The 23,079-nt window shown below is 59.1% G+C and overlaps 1 protein-coding gene across 2 annotated transcripts in view; it reads left to right on the top strand.

The window, feature by feature from the left end:
* Nucleotides 1-11,801, top strand: part of RGMA (repulsive guidance molecule BMP co-receptor a) — a 49,203-nt gene extending 37,402 nt beyond the window's left edge. Inside the window, exons 3-4 of one of the 2 annotated variants that reach the window (XM_040256992.1) lie at nt 554-1,068; nt 9,405-11,801. In XM_040256992.1, coding sequence (XP_040112926.1) covers nt 554-1,068; nt 9,405-10,127 — 1,238 coding nt within the window. In that variant the 3' untranslated portion in view covers nt 10,128-11,801. The remainder of the gene's footprint in view (nt 1-553; nt 1,069-9,404) is intronic. The other variant, XM_040256991.1, reaches the window with a different exon arrangement.
* Nucleotides 11,802-23,079: the final 11,278 nt, after the last annotated feature.

Here is a 23,079-nt window from a genome sequence, read left to right as displayed (position 1 = left end):
CCTTCCCAAGTGGCTCAGTGAGGAAGATCTCCTGGAGAAGAGAATGGCTACCCACTCCAGTGTTCTTGCTGAGGAAATCCCATGGACAGAGGAGGCTGGTGGGCTGTATAGTCCTTGGGATCGCAAAGAGTCGGACAGGACTGAGCGCCCCCTGAGGCACAGAGAAGTTAAGTGATTCGTGCAAGGTTACACAGCAGCAGAGATCGGAACACATACTGAGTAGTGGGGCTTCATTCCCTGCCAGATTGCTGTTGTGAATGTGTCAAAGGCACAAGGGTGGGCAGAAAGCTTGAGGGGCTGGGCTGGAATAGGGAAAATAGGGGCATGCTCCCCCAACCCTTTAAGCCTGCGGAGGGCTGGGCACCCAGGGTCGTTAAGGATGGTAGGCAGGGCCCATCTTGCGCTGGACCAGACCACCTACCACCTGCGGGATGTGGGAAGAGGCCGCCTTCCTCCGTTGCACATGCCCGCTGCCCTGGCCTGTTGCGGGGGTTCCAGAGGCCTGGGCTCACCATTTCCAACCTGAAGGGGCCCCCTCTTCCCGTCCCTGCAGCCTCCTCCTCGTGCAAGATCCTCAAGTGCAACTCTGAGTTCTGGAGCGCCACGGCGGGCAGCCAGGCGCCGGCCGCGGACGACGCCCCCGAGTTCTGCGCCGCGCTGCGCACCTACGCCCTGTGCACGCGGCGCACCGCGCGCACCTGCCGGGGGGACCTGGCCTACCACTCGGCGGTCCATGGCATCGAGGACCTCATGAGCCAGCACAACTGCTCCAAGGATGGCCCCACGTCGCAGCCACACCTGCGCACGCTGCCGCCGCCCGGGGACAGCCAGGAGCGCTCGGACAGCCCGGAGATCTGCCACTACGAGAAGAGCTTCCACAACCGCGCGGCCGCGCCCAACTACACGCACTGCGGCCTCTTTGGGGACCCACACCTCCGGACTTTCACAGACCGTTTCCAGACCTGCAAGGTGCAGGGTGCCTGGCCGCTCATCGACAATAATTACCTGAACGTGCAGGTCACCAACACACCGGTGCTGCCCGGCTCGGCGGCCACTGCCACCAGCAAGGTATGGGGGGTCTGGGGGGCGGGGGTAGGGGGCAGTGGCGTGGTGTCACAGCACCAGGCCCTAGCGTCAGGAGGGCCCAGACTTTCCCCCACCAGACCCAGACACCTCCTGCACCCAACATTTTCTTATTGTCAGTCAATGAGCTGATTATTTAGGAATTTTCTGGTAGTTCAGCTGGTAAAGAATCTGCCTGCAATGCAGGAGACCCGAGTTTGATTCCTGGGTGATTCCCTGGAGAAGGGATAGGCTGCCCACTCCAGTATTCTTGGCCTTCCCTGGTGGCTCAGACAATAAAGAATCTGCCTGCAATGCAGGAGACCTGCCCTTCGATCCCTGGGTTGGGAAGATCCCCTGGAGGAGGGCATGGCAACCCACTCCAGTATTCTTGCTTGGAAAATCACATGGACAGAGGAGCCTGGCGGGCTACGGTCCATGGGGTCACAAAGAGTCAGATACGACTGAGCAACTAAGCACGGCACAACGCAACAAACCACCCTGGAGGGCTTCCCTGGTGCCCAGTGGTCAGGAATCCACCAGCCAATGCAGGAGACATGGGTTCCATCCCTGGGTTGGGCATATCCCCTGGAGAAGGAAATGGCTACTCCCTCCAGTATTCTTGCCTGGAGAATTTCATGGACAGAGGAGCCTGGCGGGCTACAGTCCAAGGGGGTCGAAAAGAGTCAGAAACGATTTAGTGGCTTAACAACAAAACACCCTGGAACCACCTTTGCCCTTTGCCTAGAGTGGGATGTTTATTTAACTGCCAGCCACCATCCACTAGGGGGTCTTTGAAATCAGCATTCTAGGGTCACAAGCTAGCACACAGGCATAGATTTGTTGGGGGTGGGGGGTGGGCAGGCAGAGTAGAACAAGAGAGCAAAACCTAGCCTGCCTTAAAGGCAATTTGTGAATGCTTTGTAAGTGGGAGAGTAAACATTTAGGAAACTTAACTTTCTGTTGTTCATCTGTGTGCACACTGGCTATAGATGTAAGATGGATTTTTTTCCTGGGGTTAATAGTCCGGAAAGTTTAGAAACATTCCCAGAGCATTCAGTTTCAAACTTTTGGAGTATTCTTCTCTTGCCTCAAACTGTATTTTGGTAGAAGTCCAGTGTCAAATCCTGATACAGAAGAGCCTCTATGCAGGTATGTTTCTGCCGTTGTTATCACTGCACTTTCTGTCCCAACAGGGGTCAAACCCCACCCCAGACAAGTGGGCCTGACAGCCTCCTGGAGGGGATGGCCCTCCCCAGGGATTCCGATTGCGGCTGCACGTTTACAAACTAAGCAGATTTTAGATGATAGCGGTTCTGGAGCCCCCAAGCCAGATATCTGGGTGGGGATCAGATGTGTTCTTTGTTTAAAACTCCCAGTGATTCTGGGGCATGAAGGGCATTAAAGATGCTGGCTGGAGGACGGGGCTGCAGCATGCTGCCGGGGGCACCGGGAACGGGGAACAAGTGAGGACAGGGCATCAGCCCACTGGGCACCCCAGGGGCCACCCAGGCAGCCTCCCCAACCGGGGGGCCTCCATTTGACACATCCAGAACTGAGGCTTCAAGAGGGAAAGCGGCCTTCCCACCCAAGTGCATTCGGCTCGAAGCCTCGCTAGATTTCACCTGGGCCAGGGGACTCCAGAGCCTGGCAGGTTCTCCCCATCAGGAGAGGCGGTTCCCACCTGGAAGCCCCCGAGGCCGCCAAGAGCCAGTCGTCTTCTGATCCAGGGAGGCTTCAGTGTCTGGGTGGCAGGACTCGAGTGCAGCTCTCAGAGCCCCACCCAGAGGCAGCCCCGATGTGGCCGGAGCCCAGGCAATGGGACATTCCAGTCCCCTCCAGACTCCCCCGACCGTTTGCAGGGAGGGTCTCCCATGACCTCACACTCAGACTTAGCCAGAGGACATGGTCTCAAGGCCAGGAGGCCTAGGGTGATCGGAGCCCAGGCGACAGGGACGCCTCTGCCTCCCCAGGGCCTGGCCCTCCGAGTCCCCGGGGCTTCCGATCTGGCAGTGGGTCTGTTTTGCCAAAGAAGAGCACGTTGCAGGGCAGTGTGTGGAGTAGCGCCAGGCTGACCCACAAGGGTGTTTCTGTTCCTTCTCATCCCTCCACACCCCGGAGTAGGACACCGAGGTGACCTGGCCGCCAGGAAAATTCCTGCCACCTCCCTCTGCTCCGGTGGCCCCTGCCTGCCCACAGGGATCTCTCCGGGGACCGGCTGCTAGGTAGAAAACAAGCAGACCATGGCCCCGTGGGTGCTCTTACAGACCTCTGGCCCCGGGCCATGAAGCCTGGTGGGCGGCCTCACCTCTTCGCCACGCCAGCCCTCTGCAGACCGAGGGAGGGCCCGGAGGCAAGGTCCCGGCTGTGCTCTCTGCGGCCCCTTCCCCTACGCACCTTTCTCCCAGGAGCCAAGATAAATGAGTGTCAGGAGCCTGAGGCTGTGGCTTCTAAATCCAGCAGCAAACATGCCGTGGAGGGGGACCCTGCCTCCTCGCCCCCTCCTGGCAGGGAGCAGAGGGAGGCTCCCGAGGGTGTGAGAGGGCTCTGGGTCTCTGGGGACCTGACCCAGGGTGGCGAGGGGATCAGGGGTGATAACAGACCTGGGTGGGGTTGTGCTCAGAGACCAGCAAGGCGGGGCTGCTGGTGCCTTAGACTGGGGCGGGGGAAGAAACAGAGAAAGAGCTTTTAGATCGCGTATCAGGGAGTCCCACAGGCCAGGGCGAGGGGCCTGGCCGTGGAGTGCCTCCATGCCACCCTGGGCTCTCTGCGGACACTCGGTGGGACCCTTAGCTCAGCGGTGGTTCATGCCTTCATTCATTCGCTCTTGCATTCCACTCATTCATTCATTCATCTGGCCACACGCTTCAGATGCTCGCTCTGTGGCCGGCTTGCTGCTGGGCACCATGGTCGGCAGAGCTGCCTAAGCAAACTCGGGAGCACCTCCCTTCCTCTCGTGGTGTGGAGCCTCCAGACGGGCCTGGCACTCTGCCGCAGAGACCCCTAATCAAGGCGGCCCCTTTCTGCTGTGACCCAGGGCCACCTCGGTCTTCCCAGTGGGAGAAGCACTTGAGCAGCACCCTCTCTGATCTCCCTGTCAGCCAGAAGGCAGCACAGGCTCTGCTGGAGGCTCCCCGTCTATGGCCAAGCCCGTCCCGGGCCGCAGGGCGGAGGCCGGGCTGTGTGTGCCCAGGCGAGAGACACCAGTGGCTGATTTCCAGCGCTCTCGGCCTGCCTCGGCCTGTTCTCCTGTGGGCCTTCAGTCCTCAGGTGTGTTTGTTCCTCCTCCGATTCAGAAAACATCAGCCAGACGGCTCTTCTGTGCCAGCCTCTGTGCTCGGCGACGCCTCCCGCCCAGCAGCCCCTGGGTTAATGCTGGACGGCCGAGATCAGCCCCCCGGGTGCTCGTGACAGCGGCTGGGGCAGCGGGATGCTGAGGATCCTGGGGTCGGGGGGTCGGGTGGCTCCACTCGGAGCCCTGGGGAAGGCCTCCTGTTCATCCTGGCCCTGAGCTTACCCCCGAAGCAGGTGGTGTACGGGCTTTTATCCCCAAGGTAGTGGAGCCCCGGCTTCACGATCCCCAATTCCCAGGTGGCGCTAGTGATAAGGAATCCGCCTGCCCAAGCAGGAGTCATAGGAGACGTGGGTTCGATCCCTGGGTCAGGAAGATCCCCTGGAGGAGGGAGGGCATGGCAACCCACACCAGTGTTCTTGCCTGGAGAACTCCCATGCACAGAGGAGCCTGGAAGGCCACAGCCCGTGGAGTCGCGCGGAGTCGGACACGACTAAGGCGCCTTAGCACGCACGCACTCCCCAGCCACGATGCCTCACCCAGGAGCGTGGTATCCTTGCTGCCCAGCCCTGCTCGGCCCGCCCCCGCCCCGTTCTCGTCGAGAGTCCGGATCTAGAGTTTTCCAGCCCAGGCTGACAGTTCAGCTTCCTATGCCCTTGGGGCCTATCTCCCGTTCCTGCCCACCCCCTGCGCTGCCTTTCTCTTTCCTGCCGTGCTGGGGGCACCCCATTTTGAGCCTCAGGGAGGAGAGGAACTCGGTTCTCCGTGCCCCCGCCCCATGCGGGTTCCCCGGAGCACCCGCATTCCCAGCCTCTTTCACCCGCTTGGCCCGTGACATCACCCCCTGCCCCCGCAGTGTGGGTGGGTCCGTGAGGACCGGGGTCATGGACTGCCTCCTCCCGCGTGTGGACACAGCCCCCAGCCCCAGGTCTGGCCCCACAGGTCGTTTGATGACACGGGGCTCCGCCCGCCGCCCGGTGGTGGGGGGTGCGCGGGCCCCCAGGGAGGGGGGCGAGCGCTGCGGGAGCGGCAGCCGCGCCCGTGGCCGCGTTGGCAGCCGGCCGCCCCGCTTTCGACAGGCCCCCTTCATGCTGTTACTTGTGGTTGAGTCCCAGGCCCCGGTGCCAAGAGGAGGCGAGCAGCCTGTCAGCCTTCCAGCAGACTGTCTCCGCGAGCGACGGTGGGGAGAGTGAAACCAGCCTTTCCTGTTCCAGGGAGGCCGATGGCAGCGGGAAGGCTGGCCTGCTCCCCGCCCGCGGCCTCCGTGTGTCTGTGTGGCCCTGCGCACCGCACCGCACCGGGCATGGACCCCTGGGCCCCGCGGCCCACGCCCCCCCACCCACCCCCAGGGCAGGACCACCCACTGCCCGGACCACCCTGACTGCTCCCCCCCCCCCGCCCCCCGCAGGCAGGCGGCATCCGCATGGGGGAAAGCCTTGGCTGGAGGTGAGGCAGCCAGAGGTGTGTCCCCCGTGCAGGCCTGGGTGGTGGGGGAGTGGCCACGCCGTGGGCTTCTGCGAGGCGCAGGGCCCGGGCGGAGTGGTGGGGCTGCAGCCCTCCTGGACATCCCTCAGTGAACCAGAGGGCCGCCTCCCCAAACCAGCTATGACCTCCCGCGGGGACATGGGGAGACGGAACCCCCGGGCCCAGGGAGCTAGGCATGCGGGCCCCCCAACGTCGCCCTCTGTGTCTCGGACAGAGACTCCAGCCTCAGCTTCGGAGCACCAGCCCCTGCTTGCGTTCCGTGAGGACCACACGGGGCGCCCCCTTCCCACACCCCTCCTCATCCACCGGGCCCCTCAGCCCCAGCGCCTCCGCCCCCAGACATCTAGGGCCCATGAAAAGGCTTGCCTTCCTTTTAGAGCCCGAAGGAGAAAACCAGTGTGAGCCAGCCTGGACTATATTAGTTTTTACACTCATGCAGTCACAAGAGGTGGTTTTTTAATGTTTTTTTTTATATATATATTTATTTACTGGTTTGGCTGCACTGGATCTTTGTCTTTGCACGTGGGATATTCGATCTTTGTTGCCTCATGGGGGATCTCATTCCCTGGCCAGGGATTGAATCTGGGCCCCCCCTGCATTGGGAGCGTGGAGCGATAGCCACTGGACCACCAGGGAAGTCCCTAATTTTTACCGATTCTGATGGAGGCAGGGACTCAGGAAGGCCTTAGGGGCCTGGAGTTCCCCCAAAGTCATACTGTGGTCGGCCTCTCTCAGACATCCCCCCTCAGACATTTCTCAGGAACAGGGTGAGAAGGACCAGGGTCTTGTCTGTGTTCCCCCTGAGGGCCCTCATCCGCTGCTGGTTAACCCTGGGCTTTACACACTACTTGAGGGGACCTGCAGAACAGTGGCAAAACGCAGCTGGGGACGCCTCCGCGGGCTCTCGCTTTCTGCCTTGTTGGTTTGCTCAGCCCAGAACCTTCTGTAGCCAGTAGTCTGCCCCCTCCAGTCCTTGGGGCTCTCAGCCCCTGCTCCTGAGGCCCCCAGCCAGGACCAGCTAGCTCCCCCTCGGGCTCCGGGCTGTGCCCCTGGCCACCCTAGAACTGCGGGCAGACAGGCCCTGGCCTGGGCCCACCACACACCTGCAGTCCTGGCTGCCCCTCCCCGACCCTTGCTGCCCCGACGCTGCCACTCTGGGTTTTCTCCTTGGTGCCCGTCAGGTCTGGGCCCTTGCTCCGTCGCACGCCCACCCTTAGGCCAGATACTTCTCTCGTGCGTTGCTGCGTTGCCCTGGGCCTGGAGAAGGGTGCAGACCACCGTCATGGCCTTCAGCCACCACACTGCCCCCAGGCCCAGGCAGAGAATTCCGCTGAGGCCAACCTCACGCGGTGTCAGCAGCGCCCTGCCCTTTGCTGAAGCCCCTTCAGCCTGCAGACATCAGAAGGAGGCGGGGTGCCCAAGCTGGTGAGGCTCTTCTCCAGGCCTAGTGGGGGTGACAGGGCAACGCCTGAGAACGTGGGCCAGGGGCCCTGCAGAGGTTGGGGGGTGGGCTTTTAGCCAGGGACCCACAAGGCCTGGGCACCGTCTTGCCCCCATCACCCCTCCTCCCTGCCTGGCTTCAGGCTGCGAGTCCAGGTTCCAGCTGCCCTTGGTCTGGGTGGTTCCATGGCCGTCAAGGCACCCAAAGCCACCGGTGGTAAAACAGGCCCCTGGCAACAGGAATGGGCATGGGGGGCTTCCAGCTTCACTCACGTCTCCGCCCCCCTTAGTCTTCCTGGTTGCATCAGGAAGGAAAGCACAGCCACGCGTCTCACCCTTGATGGTGGGGAGACAGGTCACTCCGTGGGCTGCTTGTCTCTTATCCTCCTAGGCCGCCCACCCTATGACTGTTTTGGCTAGAAATGTCCAGCGGATGCAAACCAAGAGACCAGTCCCAGCTCTGCCTCCTGCTGGCTGTGTGACCTTGGGCCAGTCGCTTTACTCTCTGAACGAAAATGTCCTCATCTGTAAATCGGGGGTATTGTCCCCTCCCCTGCAGCACCATATGGGTGCATTAGTAATAAATGCGGTGAGTGAGCCTGTGTCTGTGTTCTTAGGAGGAGAGTTCCTGATGGAGCTTCTTGGCCTTCTGCTTCTCCCAGCAGCTCAGCGCAGCCCCTGCCCCGGCTGCAGGCTCAGCAGAAATGGGCCTCCCTGCTCTGGTGGCCGGAGCTGCCCTTTCCACCGGGAGCCCCTGTCTCCCTTCTGCTGACCAGCACCACCCTCCCCCACCGCTTCCTCCTGCTCGCCAAGGCCAGGCTGGGAGACCCCTCCGGCCAGCCCCGCCACCGTGGCCTCTGCCTCTGTGGACTTTGCCTGGTGGTTCTTTCTGTGAACAGCAGTCTCCTGTTCTAGCTGCTGTCTTGTTCAGCCTGGGGCTTACCATCCTTTGGTTGTGGACCGTATCAGTTTCCTATCGCTGCTGTAACAAGTACCACAGACTAAGTGATTCAGACAGAAGGTGAAAAGTCTGAAACGAGTCTTTAAAAAGCTCAAGGTGGGGACTTCTCTGGTGTCCCAGTGGATAAGACTGTGCTCATAATACAGGGGGCACAGATTCGATCCCTGATCAGGGAACTAGATCCCACATGCCAGAACTGAGAGCTGGCTCCGCTTAAATAAATAAATAAAATAGCCTAAATTAAAAAAAAACAAAAAAAAAACTCAATGTGTTGGCCGGGCCAGTCCTTCGGGGAGCGTCCATTCATTGCTTCTTCCAGGCCTCTGCTGGTTGCCGGCGTCCTTCAACTTGTGGCCACGTCCCTCTAGTCTCTGCCTCTGTAGAAACACCACCTTCTCTTCTGCTGTCAGATTTCCTGCCTCTGTCTTACGAGGACACGTGTGATTACGCTTAGGGTCCATCAGGATCATTTCTCCATCTCTGTGTCCTTAACCTACTCCCACCTGTAAATCCCATTTGCCATTGTTGTGGTCCAGTCGCCAGCTCTTTGCAACCCATGGGCTGCAGCCCGCCAGGCCTCCCTGTCCCTCACTGTCTCCTGGAGTCTGCCCAAGTTCATGTCTGTTGCATCGATGATGCCATCCAACCATCTCATCCTCTGTCGCCCCTTCTCCTTCTGCCTTCAATCTTTCCCAGCATCAGGGTCTTTTCCAGTGTGTCGGCTGTTCCCATCACGTGGCCAAAGTATTGTTTGGGTTCCAGGTTTTAGGGTGTGATATCTTAAAGGGTATTACTCAACCTACCACAGTGGATAAAGACCTTTTATTTTTAATTAGCCCTGCTTGTCGTTTTATGATTCCCCTCTGCATATAGTAAATGAGCTGCTTTTCTACTTAGGAAAGTAGTTTCTAAAGTTCCCTTTATAAATAATAAAAAAAGAAAATTAAGCAAATTGTCTTAAAGAAAAATATTAAATGCATAATAGCGCAGGTCTCACCAAACAGGGACTAAAACAGGGAAAGGACAGTGTGGAGCGTCCTGGGGCCTCTGGCCTTCCATCTGCTCAGTGCAGAGCGTCGTGAGGAGTCCAGGGCTGGGCCTCGTCCCCCTGCAGTCACCAGCACCATCTCACCCCTCTCTGTTTCTGTACCCTCTGGCCCACAGCTCACCATCATCTTCAAGAACTTCCAGGAGTGTGTGGACCAGAAGGTGTACCAGGCTGAGATGGACGAGCTGCCAGCCGCCTTTGCAGACGGCTCCAAGAATGGCGGGGACAAGCATGGGGCCAACAGCCTGAAGATCACTGAGAAGGTGTCAGGCCAGCATGTGGAGATCCAGGCCAAGTACATCGGCACCACCATTGTGGTACGCCAGGTGGGCCGCTACCTGACGTTCGCCGTGCGCATGCCCGAGGAGGTGGTCAACGCCGTGGAGGACCGTGACAGCCAGGGCCTCTACCTCTGCCTGCGGGGCTGCCCCCTCAACCAGCAGATCGACTTCCAGGCCTTCCGAGCTGGCGCGGCCGAGGGCCCCAGCGCCCCCCAGCCACCAGCCGCCAGCCCCGTGCCCCCAGCCCCAGACACCTTCCCCTACGAGACGGCCGTGGCCAAGTGCAAAGAGAAGCTGCCCGTGGAGGACCTGTACTACCAGGCCTGCGTCTTCGACCTGCTCACCACGGGGGACGTGAACTTCACACTGGCCGCCTACTACGCCCTGGAGGACGTCAAGATGCTTCACTCCAACAAGGACAAGCTGCACCTGTACGCGAGGACTCGGGAGCCGCCAGGCCGGGCAGGGGCCGCCACTGGGCCGCCCCCAGCCCCCTGGCCCCTCCTCGGCACCCTCCTGCTCCTGGCCTTGCTCCCCGCACTCCCGGGGGCCGCCTAGAACAGACCACGGGGTGGCCCCTCACTGCACGGGGTCTGGTGGCTTCCTGCTGGCCCTTTTGTCCCCGAAGGGCTCACCAGCGGGGAACAGTTACCTCCCCGCCGCCTTGGGCTGCCTGCTGGCGAGGGCTCGGGGCATGGGATGTTCCCTCTCCACCCTCCCCCCCGGGGGTGACCCGCAACCGGGGGTGGTGGTGATGGGTGCTGTGACGTGTGTGACCTCCAGCTGTGCAGAGAACAAGCTGCCCCCACCCCCGGCCCCCGTCTCCGCGTGCCCCATCGTGTGAATGTGCAGATCAGATCCCCAGCCCCTACTCGAAGCCCCCACCCCAGCCCCACGCCAGAGACCTTGGGCGGGGCAGCATGTCAAGCTGCTTCCACCCCTGCGATGCACTGAGAGAGGCCCGGCTGACTGCTGCATACGCGCCCCGGGGGCCGCCTGTGCCCACCGCACGCACACACACTCTACACACTCGCACACACGGAGCCGGGGGCGGGGGTGGGCCCAGGCTGGACCCCCGAGCAGGGCATCCCTTCCTGCTGGGCCTTTAGGACACGCCCCAGGGCGCTGCTTGGCGTCTGTAGAAAACTGAGGGAACCCTTTGGCCAAAACGTTGCACCCTCCCCGTGTCTTACCGCGCGTGGCCTCCCCGTGAGCCCAGGAGAGGCCACCAGGCGCCCCCCAGCTGGGCACGGGTTCGGGCCCCCGTGACCGGGCCCCGCATGCTGGCACGCGCTCTGAGCAATGACTTGCTCTGGCCCCTTACCCCCACCACCCGTCCTTCCGTGCCCCTTCCCGTCTACCGTCCTTAGGAAGTCGAACCTTTGTTTCTAAATTGTCTACACGGAGAACGACCGCCTTGATGTCTGGTCCTCCCCAGCAGGTGGTAAGATCCGGTGGGCAGGGAAAGCTGGGGCCTCAGGCTGTGGACCGGGGACCCAGCGGAGAGGGCTAGCTGGCCTGCCCTCATCCTCTGCTTTCTCCTCGCTTGCCCCCACCCCCAGAGCCCCGCTCCCCACCCTGCCCACCCACATGTCTGCCTTTCTGGGAGAGGAGCGGGAAGACGCCTCAGCCCTTAGCATCCGTGGCAGGGTCCCTTCTGGCTCGGACTTCCTCAAGCCCCGCCCCACACGGAGACTTCCCCACTGTAGGTCAGCTAGGCTGTCCATCCGAGGAGCCCCAGACCAGTCCCGCCTCCGCTGCTGTTTCAGAGGCCGCCGCGGGCTGGGCTCCGCCCCCAAAGGCGTGGCCGTGCCCCCGAGAGCCCCGCCTTCCGCAAGCCCCGCAGCCCCCATCACTGACCCCCCGCCGGCCGCCCTCTGCTGACCCCGGGGACCTCTCATACACTGGCCCAGGAGGCTGCGGACTGGTCCCCGCCTCCCCCTCCAAGAGGTCCCCTCAGAGCCCTGCCAAGCCGCGGGCTGGGCGGGCGGGCGGCGGGAGTGTGGCCCCGGCCCCTCCCTGCTGGTTTTTAGATGGTCCCTATGTTGGAAGTAAAAAGTGAAGCACTTTATTTTGGTTGTGTTTGATCACGTTCTGCTTGGAAGTGGGGGCCCCTCACTGTGTCCCGCGTCTGCGACCTGTGTGGAGTGTCACCGCGTGTACATACTGTAAATTATTTATTAATGGCTAAATGCAAGTAAAGTTTGGGGGTTTTTTTGTTTTGTTATTTTCTTTTGGACTGTGTGTCAGAGTTTGTTTTCTGAACGGACGTTGGTTCCTTCGGGGATGGTGGGTGTCCCCTTACAAGGGGGGCATCCCCCCTGTGTATATACCTGGGAGGGAGCAGCATATGGGTGTGTGTGAGAAAGCTTGAGTGTTGTGAATGCCTGCAGAAGGGGAGGCAATTAAACAAACAAAGCCCCCTACTTCTCTGAAATTACTTTCCTTGCTATGAGCTGTCTTTGGGGCTTCAGGGGTCCAAGTTCCCTTGCAAAGCTGGCATCATCCCCAAAACAGATGACGGCGTGCTGCAGAGTCTGACATGACTGAAGCAGCCAAGCACAGCGCAGGGACTTACCTGGTGGTCCAGACTTCACCTTCCAGTGCGGGGAGTTCGGGTTTGATCCCTGGTTGGGAGCTAAAATCCCCCAAAACATAAAACATCATGAAAAACATACAGCATCACCACAAAACACAGAAGCAATATCATAGCAAAATCAACAAAGGTTTTTTAAATGATCCCTATCAGAAAAAAAAATTACTAAAAAACACATAGTATCATCCCCTTTAAAACTATCCAGTGAATCAGGCGTGTATATGGGAGTGTAAAATGCGCGCCCATTTTACAGACTCCAAAAGAGGCTCAGGGAGACTGGCCCAGGGTACCTCAGCAAAGGCAGGGCCAACATGTACACCGAGGTGTGTTTTGCCCCCCAAATCCCTGCCAGTCCATTATACCAAAGGCCAGGTGGCAGACGAGCTGCACTGTGATGCCAGGCCACGTCCGAGCCTTTCCACAGTGCCAGCTCCGTGACTTTGGACCAGTCACTAACCTCTCTGAGCCTCCATCAACTCCCTTATAAAGTGGGGGGTGCCCATCCCCTAGGGTTGTTCAAAGATTCAGCAAGTACATTCCTGTGAGGCATCAAGGGCACAGCGCGAGCCCGCTGTTGGTGTCACTGCTGTCCTAAGGTCGGGGGGCCGAGTGAGATGGTGGGGGAGGGGAGGGGAGAGCGCCGCAGAGCCCTGGAAGCGCGGGAGCGAGGTCAACCAAGACTGCGCATGCACACTGCCCCAAAGCCGAAGTAGAAGGGGAGCTCTTGCTAAACCTCGTGCTTATTTAAGCAGGCTCCCAGAGAGAACCAAGGGCCTCCCAGGCGGCGCTAATGGGAAAAAAACCCTCCTACCAAAGCAAGAGACTTAAGAGAAGTGGGTTCCACAGGGTCCGTGGGGTCACAAAGAGTCGGACACGACTGAAGCGACTTAGCACACACATTACTAGGGGTGGGGGGTGGGGGTCCTTACCCAGTGGTTCAGCGGTAAAGAATTCACCTGCAGTGCGGGAGCCACAGGAGATGCGGGTTCAACCCCTGGGATTGAGAAGATCCCCTGGAGGAGGGCACGGCAACCCTCTCCAGTATTCCTGCCTGGAGAATCCCATGGAGAGAGGAACCTGGCCGGCTACAGTCCATGGGGCCACAAAGAGTCAGACAAGACTAAAGCAATTTAGCACCCGCACACCAGAGAGAACCAGGAGTCTGGGCTTTGGGAGGAAGAACCAGCTTAGAAGGGACACGAAAAAGCTGGGACATCCCACACATGCCTTACCCAGTTACCCAGTCGTCCAAATTGATAGGCTGCTCACCGTCACTAGAAACGGATAAAATGAACACTAATGGTTGGGGGGAGAGTACCACCAAGAGCTGTTGGCAGTCGGCCAGCGCAGAAGAACAGATTATTAAGAAGCCGGGACACACAGGAGAAAGGGAAAAAAGGAAAAAAATCAGGGAAAAAATCAGGCCATGAGATGAAAAGGCTACGGCGGTCACCAGATAAGAGGCTTGGTTTGGAACGTGTTCAGGACCTTAAACTCTACCAGCTGGAATTCTTTCCAAGTACCATGCCACTTGCTGCCCTCCTGAACACGGAAATTTGCACTTCATCGTGAATATGGAACACGAAGTCGTGAGTTAAATGATTCCCAGGAAGCAGCTTCCTCTGGCTCCGCAGCCTGGGTTTGGAACAGAGACGCTCCAAGGCCCTGAGCCTGGAGGTAAATGCATTAGCAGACAGAGCTCGGGCCCTCTCCTTGCCCTATCCCCACTCACCGGGATCTTGGACAGCTTGGCAAGGCAGAATTCCTAAGGAGAGAAAGGGCCGTTAAACACAAAGGAGCGTGGGTCGTTCGTAATGAAGGGGGCAGATTCTGGGAGGAAAACCAGTGGAGCCAGGCCAGAGGGGTCTCGTCAGAGTCAGGGCAGCGTGCAGGGTGGGGGCGGGCTGGCACAGAGTGGGGGTGGCCTTGGTCCCGGGCGGCCGGCCGGCTTGGCATCTAGACTGGCTCTGCCCGTCGCTGACTGTGTGGTCTCCCTTGCATTTTTTGAACCTTGGATTCCTTATTTGTAAAATGGAATTATGAGTACCTACCTCCCAAGGCCATTACAGAAATCCAATGAGCTAACATTCATAAATCACCTCGCGCACGGGTCCCGGCGCCCTGGCAGAACAGAGAGGCCACCAGACACGACCCTCATCCTGCCTTTGCCATTGTGCGTGCCCCTTGACTGATTGGGCTCCATGATCATGGGTGTTGGGGGATGCAACAGAGGCCAAACACTCCACCTTATGTTCTCCTTGGTGAGACTGGTCCCTAACCAGGCAGTTTGTAACCAGTAGCCATGCTGTGCTGGGCTTCCTTATGACTCTAACAGTGAAGAATCTGCTTGAAATGCAAGAGACCAGGGTTCCACCACTGGGTCAGGAAGATCCCCTGGAGAAGGGACCGGCTGCTCACTCTAATATTCTTGCCTGGAGAATTCCGTGGACAGAAGAGCCTGGCGGGCTCAGAGCTCACTGAGTAACTAACACTTTCATTTTTTTCTGTTTTTCAGCCATGTCTCACTATATGTTCATCCATCAGTTATGTCTGACTCTTCACGACTCCATGTACTATAGCCCACCAGGCTATTTTTAAAAAATGGTCTCAGAAGGATGGGCTTAATTAAGAAACTGTACCGGCCAGCAGGTGTGCAAGGCATGATGTGTGGGGGCAGGCGTGTCCCCCAGCGTCACTCCAGCCTCACCCAGAGTCGAGCTGGGAAGCCGCAGGGATTTTTCTGCATTTGAACTCACTTCTGTCCCCTTCGTCCCTCCCTCCCACAGGAATCAGAGCCCTCCCCAGGCCACCCCCGTAGCCAAAGCAAAAGAATCTGGCCAAGCAGATCTGCCTGGGGAAGAACACACTCGAATCGTCTGCTGGAAACAGGCTGGGGCCTGGGTCTCAAGTTCACTCCAGGCTCCTCTTGCGCACAAGCCCAGCATCAGCATCGGCTGTCTCTAGGGCTGGGGCGCTTTATGAACGTGGGTAAGCTGGCTCGGGCTAAGGCGACTGGAAGTTGGTGGAGAAGCAGTCTGCAGCTCACCCGGAGTGGAAACAGCAACAGAGTGTGGCCCACCGGGCCCAGGGGCAGGCCCGCCAGTCAGGGCAGGGCTTGCGCCTTGGGTCTGGTGGGCCTGGATGGCAGCTGGCATGGGGACACCTAGGCAGAGAGGCCCCAGCCCTGCCCCCTCCTGACTGTGTGATAGGTGACCTGTGATGGCTCTCAGCCTCAGCGCCCTCACCCGTAAGGGAAGATGACTGCATGTCCTCTGCAGACAAAATGCCAACCTCTGCACCTGCCCTGAACTCACAATTGCTGTGACCATTTTCACAGGAGCCCCAGAAAGCAGATGCCATCTGGCTTCCAGGTAAACCCCATGCCACCACCTGCCCCTCCCTTTAGGATCCCCACAGCAGGGGTGGCATCAAGCCAAGGTTCTGGTTACTCTGTGGGCAGCAGGGAATGGGGCCAGACCCTCACCTGCAGGCTGGGCACATAGGGGGACGTCGATGGGCCCTGGAGAGAAAGAGGAGGGCAAAGAGGGTCCCCCAGATCTGAAGTCTGCGAGCCTTGGGGTCAAAGGCACCTGTGGATCCTCAGCGGGGTCACCACCGTACAAGGGCGATCATCAGCCCCCCCAGCTGGGGGACGGCCCTGCTGCAGCTGCCAGTGCAGATCCCACTCCCAAACGCATGGAGCCTGGAGCCCCCCACCCTGCCCCAGCCAGGGCCACCTGCCACGTGCCAGGTACCCTGCTGACTGTTTGATCCAAGGACTGGTGGGTCACGAAGGAGCCCCGTCCAGCTGCCTCCTTCCTGAGGCTCAGGTGACTGGACTCCTGGGCTCCATCAGATGGGCCTGGCGAGCAGACAGCCCTCAAGTCAAGGCTGGGGGGCCTGGACACCCAAGGTCAATGCCAAGGCCAGCAGGACAGAGCAGCTCCAACATCTGCCTCCTTGAGTTGATGCATCCTTCCTGGGTGGGAGGAGGTGGGTGGTAGAGCCCTCCAGGAAGTGCCCAGGCCCCTCCCTCTGGGGGGTCCAATCTTCCCTTCTCTCCGGTCTGCACAGAGCCTGGTGGGCGTGTCCCCTGCACATCTGATCAGGGACACTTCATTTAGCCTACACACATTCAGTGAGACCCGATGACGTGTCCGGCCGGGGCTGGGCTGTCTGTTGGGGACACAGCAGGGGTCCCAGGCCACCCGCCTGGGACAGATCACAGAGGGTGGAACCGCAAGGCGGAGATGAGAACCGCCGGGCGAAACGGCCCAGCGCTGGTCCTCGTGTTGCTTGCCTTGTTCTCTGGCCTTGAGCCAGCCACATGCTGGCCCTGAGCCCCCATCGCTAGCCCTGGGGAAGGACCCGGACAGGGTCACAGGGCCGTCAGGAGGATAAGACGGTACCCGTCAGAGGCACTTGAGTGACAGAGAAGTCAGCGGACGGGCAGGGACCAGCTCTGCCTTTAGAGGCTGGAGCAGCTGGAATGGAATCTGAGCTCCACCACTTCTCTTTGTGATCTTGGGTGAGTCACTCCAAGTCTCTGGGCCTCCGGATCCCCAGCTGGAAAATGGGGGAAAATCCGACCTCATAGCAATTTCATGAGGACTCAAGGAGAAAGCACAGTAAAGCAACAGGCCCAAAGTCCAGCACCCAGTAACCACCTTCTGCAGATGGGGGCGTCTGCCCACCTGCCTGTCTTTCAGGTAGCTTCATTCACTCACAAGTCAAGGCCACGACCAGCTCGGGGTTCCCAGACACACATGACATCCAGATGCTTTCTAGGGGCTAATATTTCCCAGGTCCCCTCCAGGGCTGGAGTTCATTTGATAATTTATGAGGTAGGGATAGAATCTTTATAATTATAGCTTCTCTCAACTATAAAATCAAGACACATTTATTAATTAAGCCCAAACAAAACTACAAGACCAATAAAACACAAAGGGATAGCATTAATTTAAGCAATGGGTGGTGTTTCACAGAGGCTAAGTGGGCCCTCCCCAGGTGATAGAGGCCGGAGGCGAGCAGCCTGGGCCAAGGTCTTGCCAGCTCGGCTGCCCATCATCTGCCTCCCCACCCCCACCCCCGCCTTTGACTCCGAAGACCCTAGGCAGCCTGTCGTGGGCGTGAGTCCCCTCGACCACCCAGAGAGCCAGCGTGGATCTCTCAGCTCCAATACTCCCCTCAAGTCCCAGGTTTTTTTCTCCCTCCTGCCCTTCCTAATGACTGAAAAGATGTTCATCGAAATGGAAACATAAAAGAATTTAAATTATTCTTTTTTTTTTTTTTTATAAACAAGAAATGAATTTATTATCTCTGATAATATTCTTTGGCCTAGTGACATGTGTCATAATATTCTACAATAGCTTTCTTTTTTTTTTAATAAATTATTCTAAAGATCTCAAAGTCTTCCCAGGTGGCTCAGCGGTAAAGAATCTGCCGGCAATGCAGGAGCCATGGGTTTGATCCCTGGGTTGGGAAGATCCCCTGGAGGCGAGCATGGCAACCCACTCTGGTTTTCTTGTCTGGAGAATCCCCATGGACAGAGGAGCCTGGCAGGTTACAGTCCATAGGGTTGCAAAGAATCGGACGCGACTGAAGTGACTTGGCACACAGAGATCTCAAAGGACTACCCTCCCTGTATCTGTAGCCCCAACTTTGGGAAACACTGAACTAGGACCCAGCAGGACAAGAATTGGCTAATCTGAGTCCCATCTGCATCTGCTGTCCCAGCAGGACTCAGGGAGTGAAAGGGCATTGGCTCCATGCAGGAGATAGAGTGATCCAGGACAGGGTTCAGAGGAAGAGGCAGGGAGGCCCTGAGTTGGGGACTGGGGGCCACAGGGGCCCAGAGCAGTGTAGAAAGAGGTGGCCCCCAAAGGAGACAGGAAGGCCCACGGAGCCTTCATCTCGAGCCTCCCCCGGGGCACGGAGGGCAGAGAGTGGGCTGGACCTCACAACAGGTTACCAGGCCCAGGCTGCCCCGAGGAGCCAGCCGCCTTGGTGATGGCTCACCCTGCCGGATGCTTGACCCAGCCGGGCATTGCTCCCCATCAAACAGGTAACCCTGGTCCCCACCCTGCAGAGGTTAACACTGGGCCTAGGTCATGGCAATCAGAGAGGAGCCTGATCTGAAGTTAGGTGATCTCACCAGCACCCAAACTCTCAGCCTGGCTGCTTTGAGGGCCCTGGGTCTCCTCCCCACTCTACTGGCCCTCCTGTGTGAGCCCACGGAGCTCCCCTCCCTGCTGTGGCCACTACCCTAGACCTCACTGCCTCTTCACCCTCCTGCCTGGCACAGGGAGCCTGGGGCCAGGGCCTGGGTGCCTTCCTCCTGGGTTAAGGCAGCCGGGGGACCGTGAACCCATGTGCCTCCCCAGCATAGCCAGTCCAGGAGCTATGATGGGAGGATGCTTAACAAATTGCCAGTACTTAATACTTCCCCCCCTTGGTGGCTAAGACGGTAAAGAATCTGCCGGCAGTGGGAGAGACCCAGGTTTGATACCTGGGTCTGGAAGATCCCCTGGAGGAGGGCATGGCAATCCACTCCAGTATTGTTGTCTGGAGAATCCCATGGATGGAGGAGCCTGGTGGGCTACAGTCTAAGGGGTTGCAAAGAGTTGGACATCACTGAGCAACTAAGGCAGCTTACCAATCTTTCCCCCAGGCCTCTCCTCATCACCCTTCCAGTTATTTCCCTGGACCGTCTTAAACACAGCAAATGAAGAGCTAATGGCACGCAGCCTTGGGGAAGTTGTTCCACCGCCCAGAACTGGCTTCTGTCTGCCTTAAATGTCACCCTGCTCCAGGCGGCCTGCCGACTGGGACCTGAACTCTGGTCTGACCCCTGGCCCGCTCATCCTCCAGGGAAGGGGGCACCCCAGGCCTCCTCTCCCCGATTCCCTCTCTGGGCACTGCACAAGAAAGAGCTCCAAGCCTCGCACCCCCAGGGCCCTCGCGGAATTGGGGCTCAGGACTGGAAGCAAAGGAGACCTGGACCCCACTGGGAGCCCCACTTCTCAGCAGGGATGTCAGCAGTGACAACGTGGGGGCCATGGATTACCCCAGGGGCTCTGCCAGCGTCTGTGGGAACAGGGAAGGGACAGACAGGAATGGGACAGCAGGTCAGAGAAGGCGGTGGAGGAAACCAAGCTCCAACTGCATCTTGGGGAGAAATAGGATTCATCAGGCACCAGGAGGTGAGTGAGGTGAAAGCCGCTCAGTCGTGTCCGACTCTTTGCAAAACCCCTGGACCATACCGTCCATGGGATTCTCCAGGCCAGAATACTGGAATGGGTAGCTATTCTCTTCTCCAGGGGATCTTCCGAAGTCAGGGATCTCACCCGGGTCTCCCGCATGGCAGGCGGATTCTTTACCAGCTGAGCCACAAGGGAGGAAGAGGAGAACAGTGGCTGGAAGCCAGTCTGCTGATATCTGAGGCTGCAGGGGCAAAGGTTTGCCTTTGGCTGGAAGGTTTGGGCTGGCTGCAGCCAGGGGCGGGGGGGACTCGGGAGACGAAGATGAGCCTGGAGAGCTGGTCAGGTCTTGCAGGGCCTCAGACCCCATCCAGCGAGCTTAGAGCTAAGACGAGGATCACAGGGGCAGAGGGATGCCTGGGCCTCGGGGCTCAGGGCGGCGCCACCCGCCGCCGAGTGGGGCTGGGAGGAAGGAGAGGCCGGCACTGGCGGAGCCCGTGCGTCCCCGCAGGGTGGCGGGAGGTGGCCATCGAGCGGGGCCGCCGGACCACCCCGGGGGCAGAAAGACTGCGCGGCTGGCTGAGGCCCGCCCGAGGATGGGCCGTGGTGGGGCACGGCTGGTGGGGGCCGGCGAGGCCGCGCCTCCCTGCAGCCGGCACCTTCCTTCTCTCCCCACCCCGCCACACGCCCGCAGGGACAGGGCACCTCCAGGTCTCTGGCTCGGGTGCGTGCTCACAGCCACGGGGACCGAGCCCCGCCGCATCTCGGGGAGCTCATTGCCAGGGCGGCGCGGCCGGCCGTGTCTAGTGGGAATCTGCTGCCCTCTGCAGGACGATTCTAGAACCGCGTCACTAGGACCCTCCAGCAGAGACCCGGTGCTGATTCCCAAAGCCAAGGCGGACCCCACCCAGCTGGCGCGGCCAAGAGCGGTCTCCAGGTGTGGTTCCCCGCAGCCTCAGCTCAGTTCGGTCGCTCAGTCGTGTCCGACTCTTTGCGACCCCCTGGACTGCAGCACGCCAGGCCTCCCTGTCCATCACCAACCCCCAGAGCTTACTCAAACTCATGTCCACCGAGTTGGTGATGCCATCCAACCATCTCATCCTCTGTCGTCCCCTTCTCCACCTGCCCTCAATCTTTCCCAGCATCAAGGTCTTTTCTAATGAGTCAGCTCTTTTCATCAGGTGGCCAAAGTATTGGAGCTTCAGCTTCAGCATCAGTCCTTCCAGTGAATATTCAGGACTGACTTCCTTCAGGATGGACTGGTTGGATCTCCTTGCATCCAAGGGACCCTGGAGCCTTAGGACGTGCCAACATGCCCCTTTGATAATATGGACAGATGCCAAGGGACCCCGCAGGGACCTCACGCGGGTCAGCACAGCCTGGCCGGAGGCTCTCACATAGTTTGTGTTTGAGGCTTGGAGGGGTGGCAAACTGCCATAAGAACGCCGGCTGGTTCAAAGCCAAGTGTGCCCACCTCCCAGGCCCATGCCTCCTGGGTTGGCCCTCACGCCGTCTCGGGCCCCCATCCCTCTCTCCCTGGCACGTATGTGACCTCTCGTCCTCCTACTGCATACTTGTCCAGGGTGTGCCCCCAGCCCCAACCCCCAGCTAGGAAATCGGCTGAAAGAGGGCAGGGTCATAAACCCTAGCACAGAGCCCGGTTCAGGGGAGCACCTCGCTCTCATGATTTCGTCCCAACTCTGTCTCTCCCACCAGACTGGGAGCCTCGAAGGAGCCACCCTCTGTCTCCATGTTTACCTGGCTCCAGTCCCCACTGGGCCTTCCTCCTGTGTTTAATCGTCCCGAGCAGAGCAGGCTTTGTAGAGGCCCCCCTTGCAAGGCTCTCAGGACGGGTGGCTCCCACTGTCGGGGCGGCTCCAGGGTGAGGGCTGTTACTCTCTAGGTACCCCCAACCTTCCCTCCTAGATCCACACCCCCACCCCTCCAGCTGAGAACTGATGGATGCTGACTATTCTGTGTGGTCCTCGGGGCTTTGCAAACCTCTCTTTTCCATGGCTGGAGTTCTCACTTACAATCCACCCTTAACCCTAGGAGCCATCTGCTTCCTGTGCAAATGAAGGTGAAAAGGCCACCTGTCTTACAGCACACAGAGAGGGGCCAAAGGGATGAAGGATGGCTTCCCTGCCCACCCCCAGACCAACCCTGCCCCCCAAGGCCACCCCCACGGGGTCAGTGGGGACCCTGCTTCGGTAACAGTTCCCTCTTGGGTCACAAAATAAATTCAAAGAAAGGTGTGAACCCTCTGTGGGGCAGCTCTGGCCCCAGAAAGTGGCTGTCATTCTTGGAGGTCAGAAGTCTGTAGGTCAGGGACTTGCCTATATTCCACACGAAGTCCTGTCACGGGGTACAGAACTGACCAAGAGTCCTCAAGACTCAGCCCAGGGCAGAACCCCACCAGCAGTAGCGGGGGCAGCCGCGCAGGCCCGGGTTTCTACGGATGCTTGTCCAAATGAGCCGTAACTTCCTCCCACCTCACAAAGCAGAACAAATGCCGGTTGGGAGGTGAGCCCAGTGATTCTCCAACCTCAAAACCTGATGGAAGAACTGCCTCAGGCACAGCTGGTCCTGCTCCTTTAAGAGCCACAGGTTGGAACCTGGAGCCGCAGGTCTGGCAAACTGTGGGGCCTTGTATTTCAGTAAGTGACCTTTCTGTTGGCGCTAATTGAGGAGGACTTGCCCGGATGCCAGACGTGCGGGGGCCCTGCCAGGGAGCAGGGAGGGGCCTGAGCCTGCTCCTTCCAGTAAAAGGCAGGCGTTTTTGGCAGCGGTCAGTTTAGAAGCCTGGCTGCTATTGTAAATCATAAGCTGATTATTGCACTTGTTCTTAAAAGTTTCCGATAGCGGTTCCAGGCAAGCTGTGAGTTGCAACACAATTGAGAGTTAAGTTTATGGTCAGGAAGAACCCTGAGCTCTTCCTGGAGTCTCTGACTCCCACTCCTTACGCTGGAACCCCAACGCAGCCGGGCGAGGGAGGCCCCCTGCAGCAGTATCCTGGGCGGGTGCCACAGGAGTTCACCCCCAGGCTCCAAGCAGACACGCAGGCCTATTTGGGGTTGAGAATTAATGGAAGACCTTTGTGAAGTGTGGTTTCAAAGTCACCAAGTGTTGGTGAAACCCCTGGGGTCTGGCAGGCCTCTCCGCCTCCTGTGCAGACTGTCTCCACCGCTGTGCCACCTTCCCTCCGTCTGGGCCTTGCAGGAGCTGAGCCGGCCCCTGCGCCAAATCACTCGAGTTAACATTTGTGTCAGTGTTTCCATTATAAAGTGCTCTTTCCTCCTTCAAGAATATACGGCCTAACTGTAAAATTACCCTCGAGGCTGCAGGCTGGCTCAGACTCAGGGGTCTGGCTTCCTCCAGGGGGCTGCAGGGACTCCCGGGGATGGCCCCCACCCGGCGTGACCCATCTGGAACTCGGAGGGCAGGTGCTCCACATGGACCCTGGTAAGCGCAGGGAAGGGAAGAGGATGGCAGTGGCTGGCTGGGGACTGTCAGCCTCTGCTACCTGGAGAGAAGTCTAGAACCTGCATGCAGTGTTAGGTTCTGGACCCAACGACAGAATGGGGGCCCAGGTAGTGGAAAAGCTCCATTTCACAAGCTGTCCAAGAATCCCAATGACCCAGCACCTGGAGGAAGGGAGATAAGGTAGTAGGTGCAGTCACAGGTCACTCCAATGCAATGCAATGTGTTCGCCTGA

Source organism: Oryx dammah, unplaced genomic scaffold (assembly GCF_014754425.2).
Source record: "Oryx dammah isolate SB20612 unplaced genomic scaffold, SCBI_Odam_1.1 HiC_scaffold_16, whole genome shotgun sequence".
In the NCBI taxonomy this organism is placed as follows: domain Eukaryota; kingdom Metazoa; phylum Chordata; class Mammalia; order Artiodactyla; family Bovidae; genus Oryx; species Oryx dammah.
This window is presented reverse-complemented; position numbering and strand designations above follow the sequence as displayed.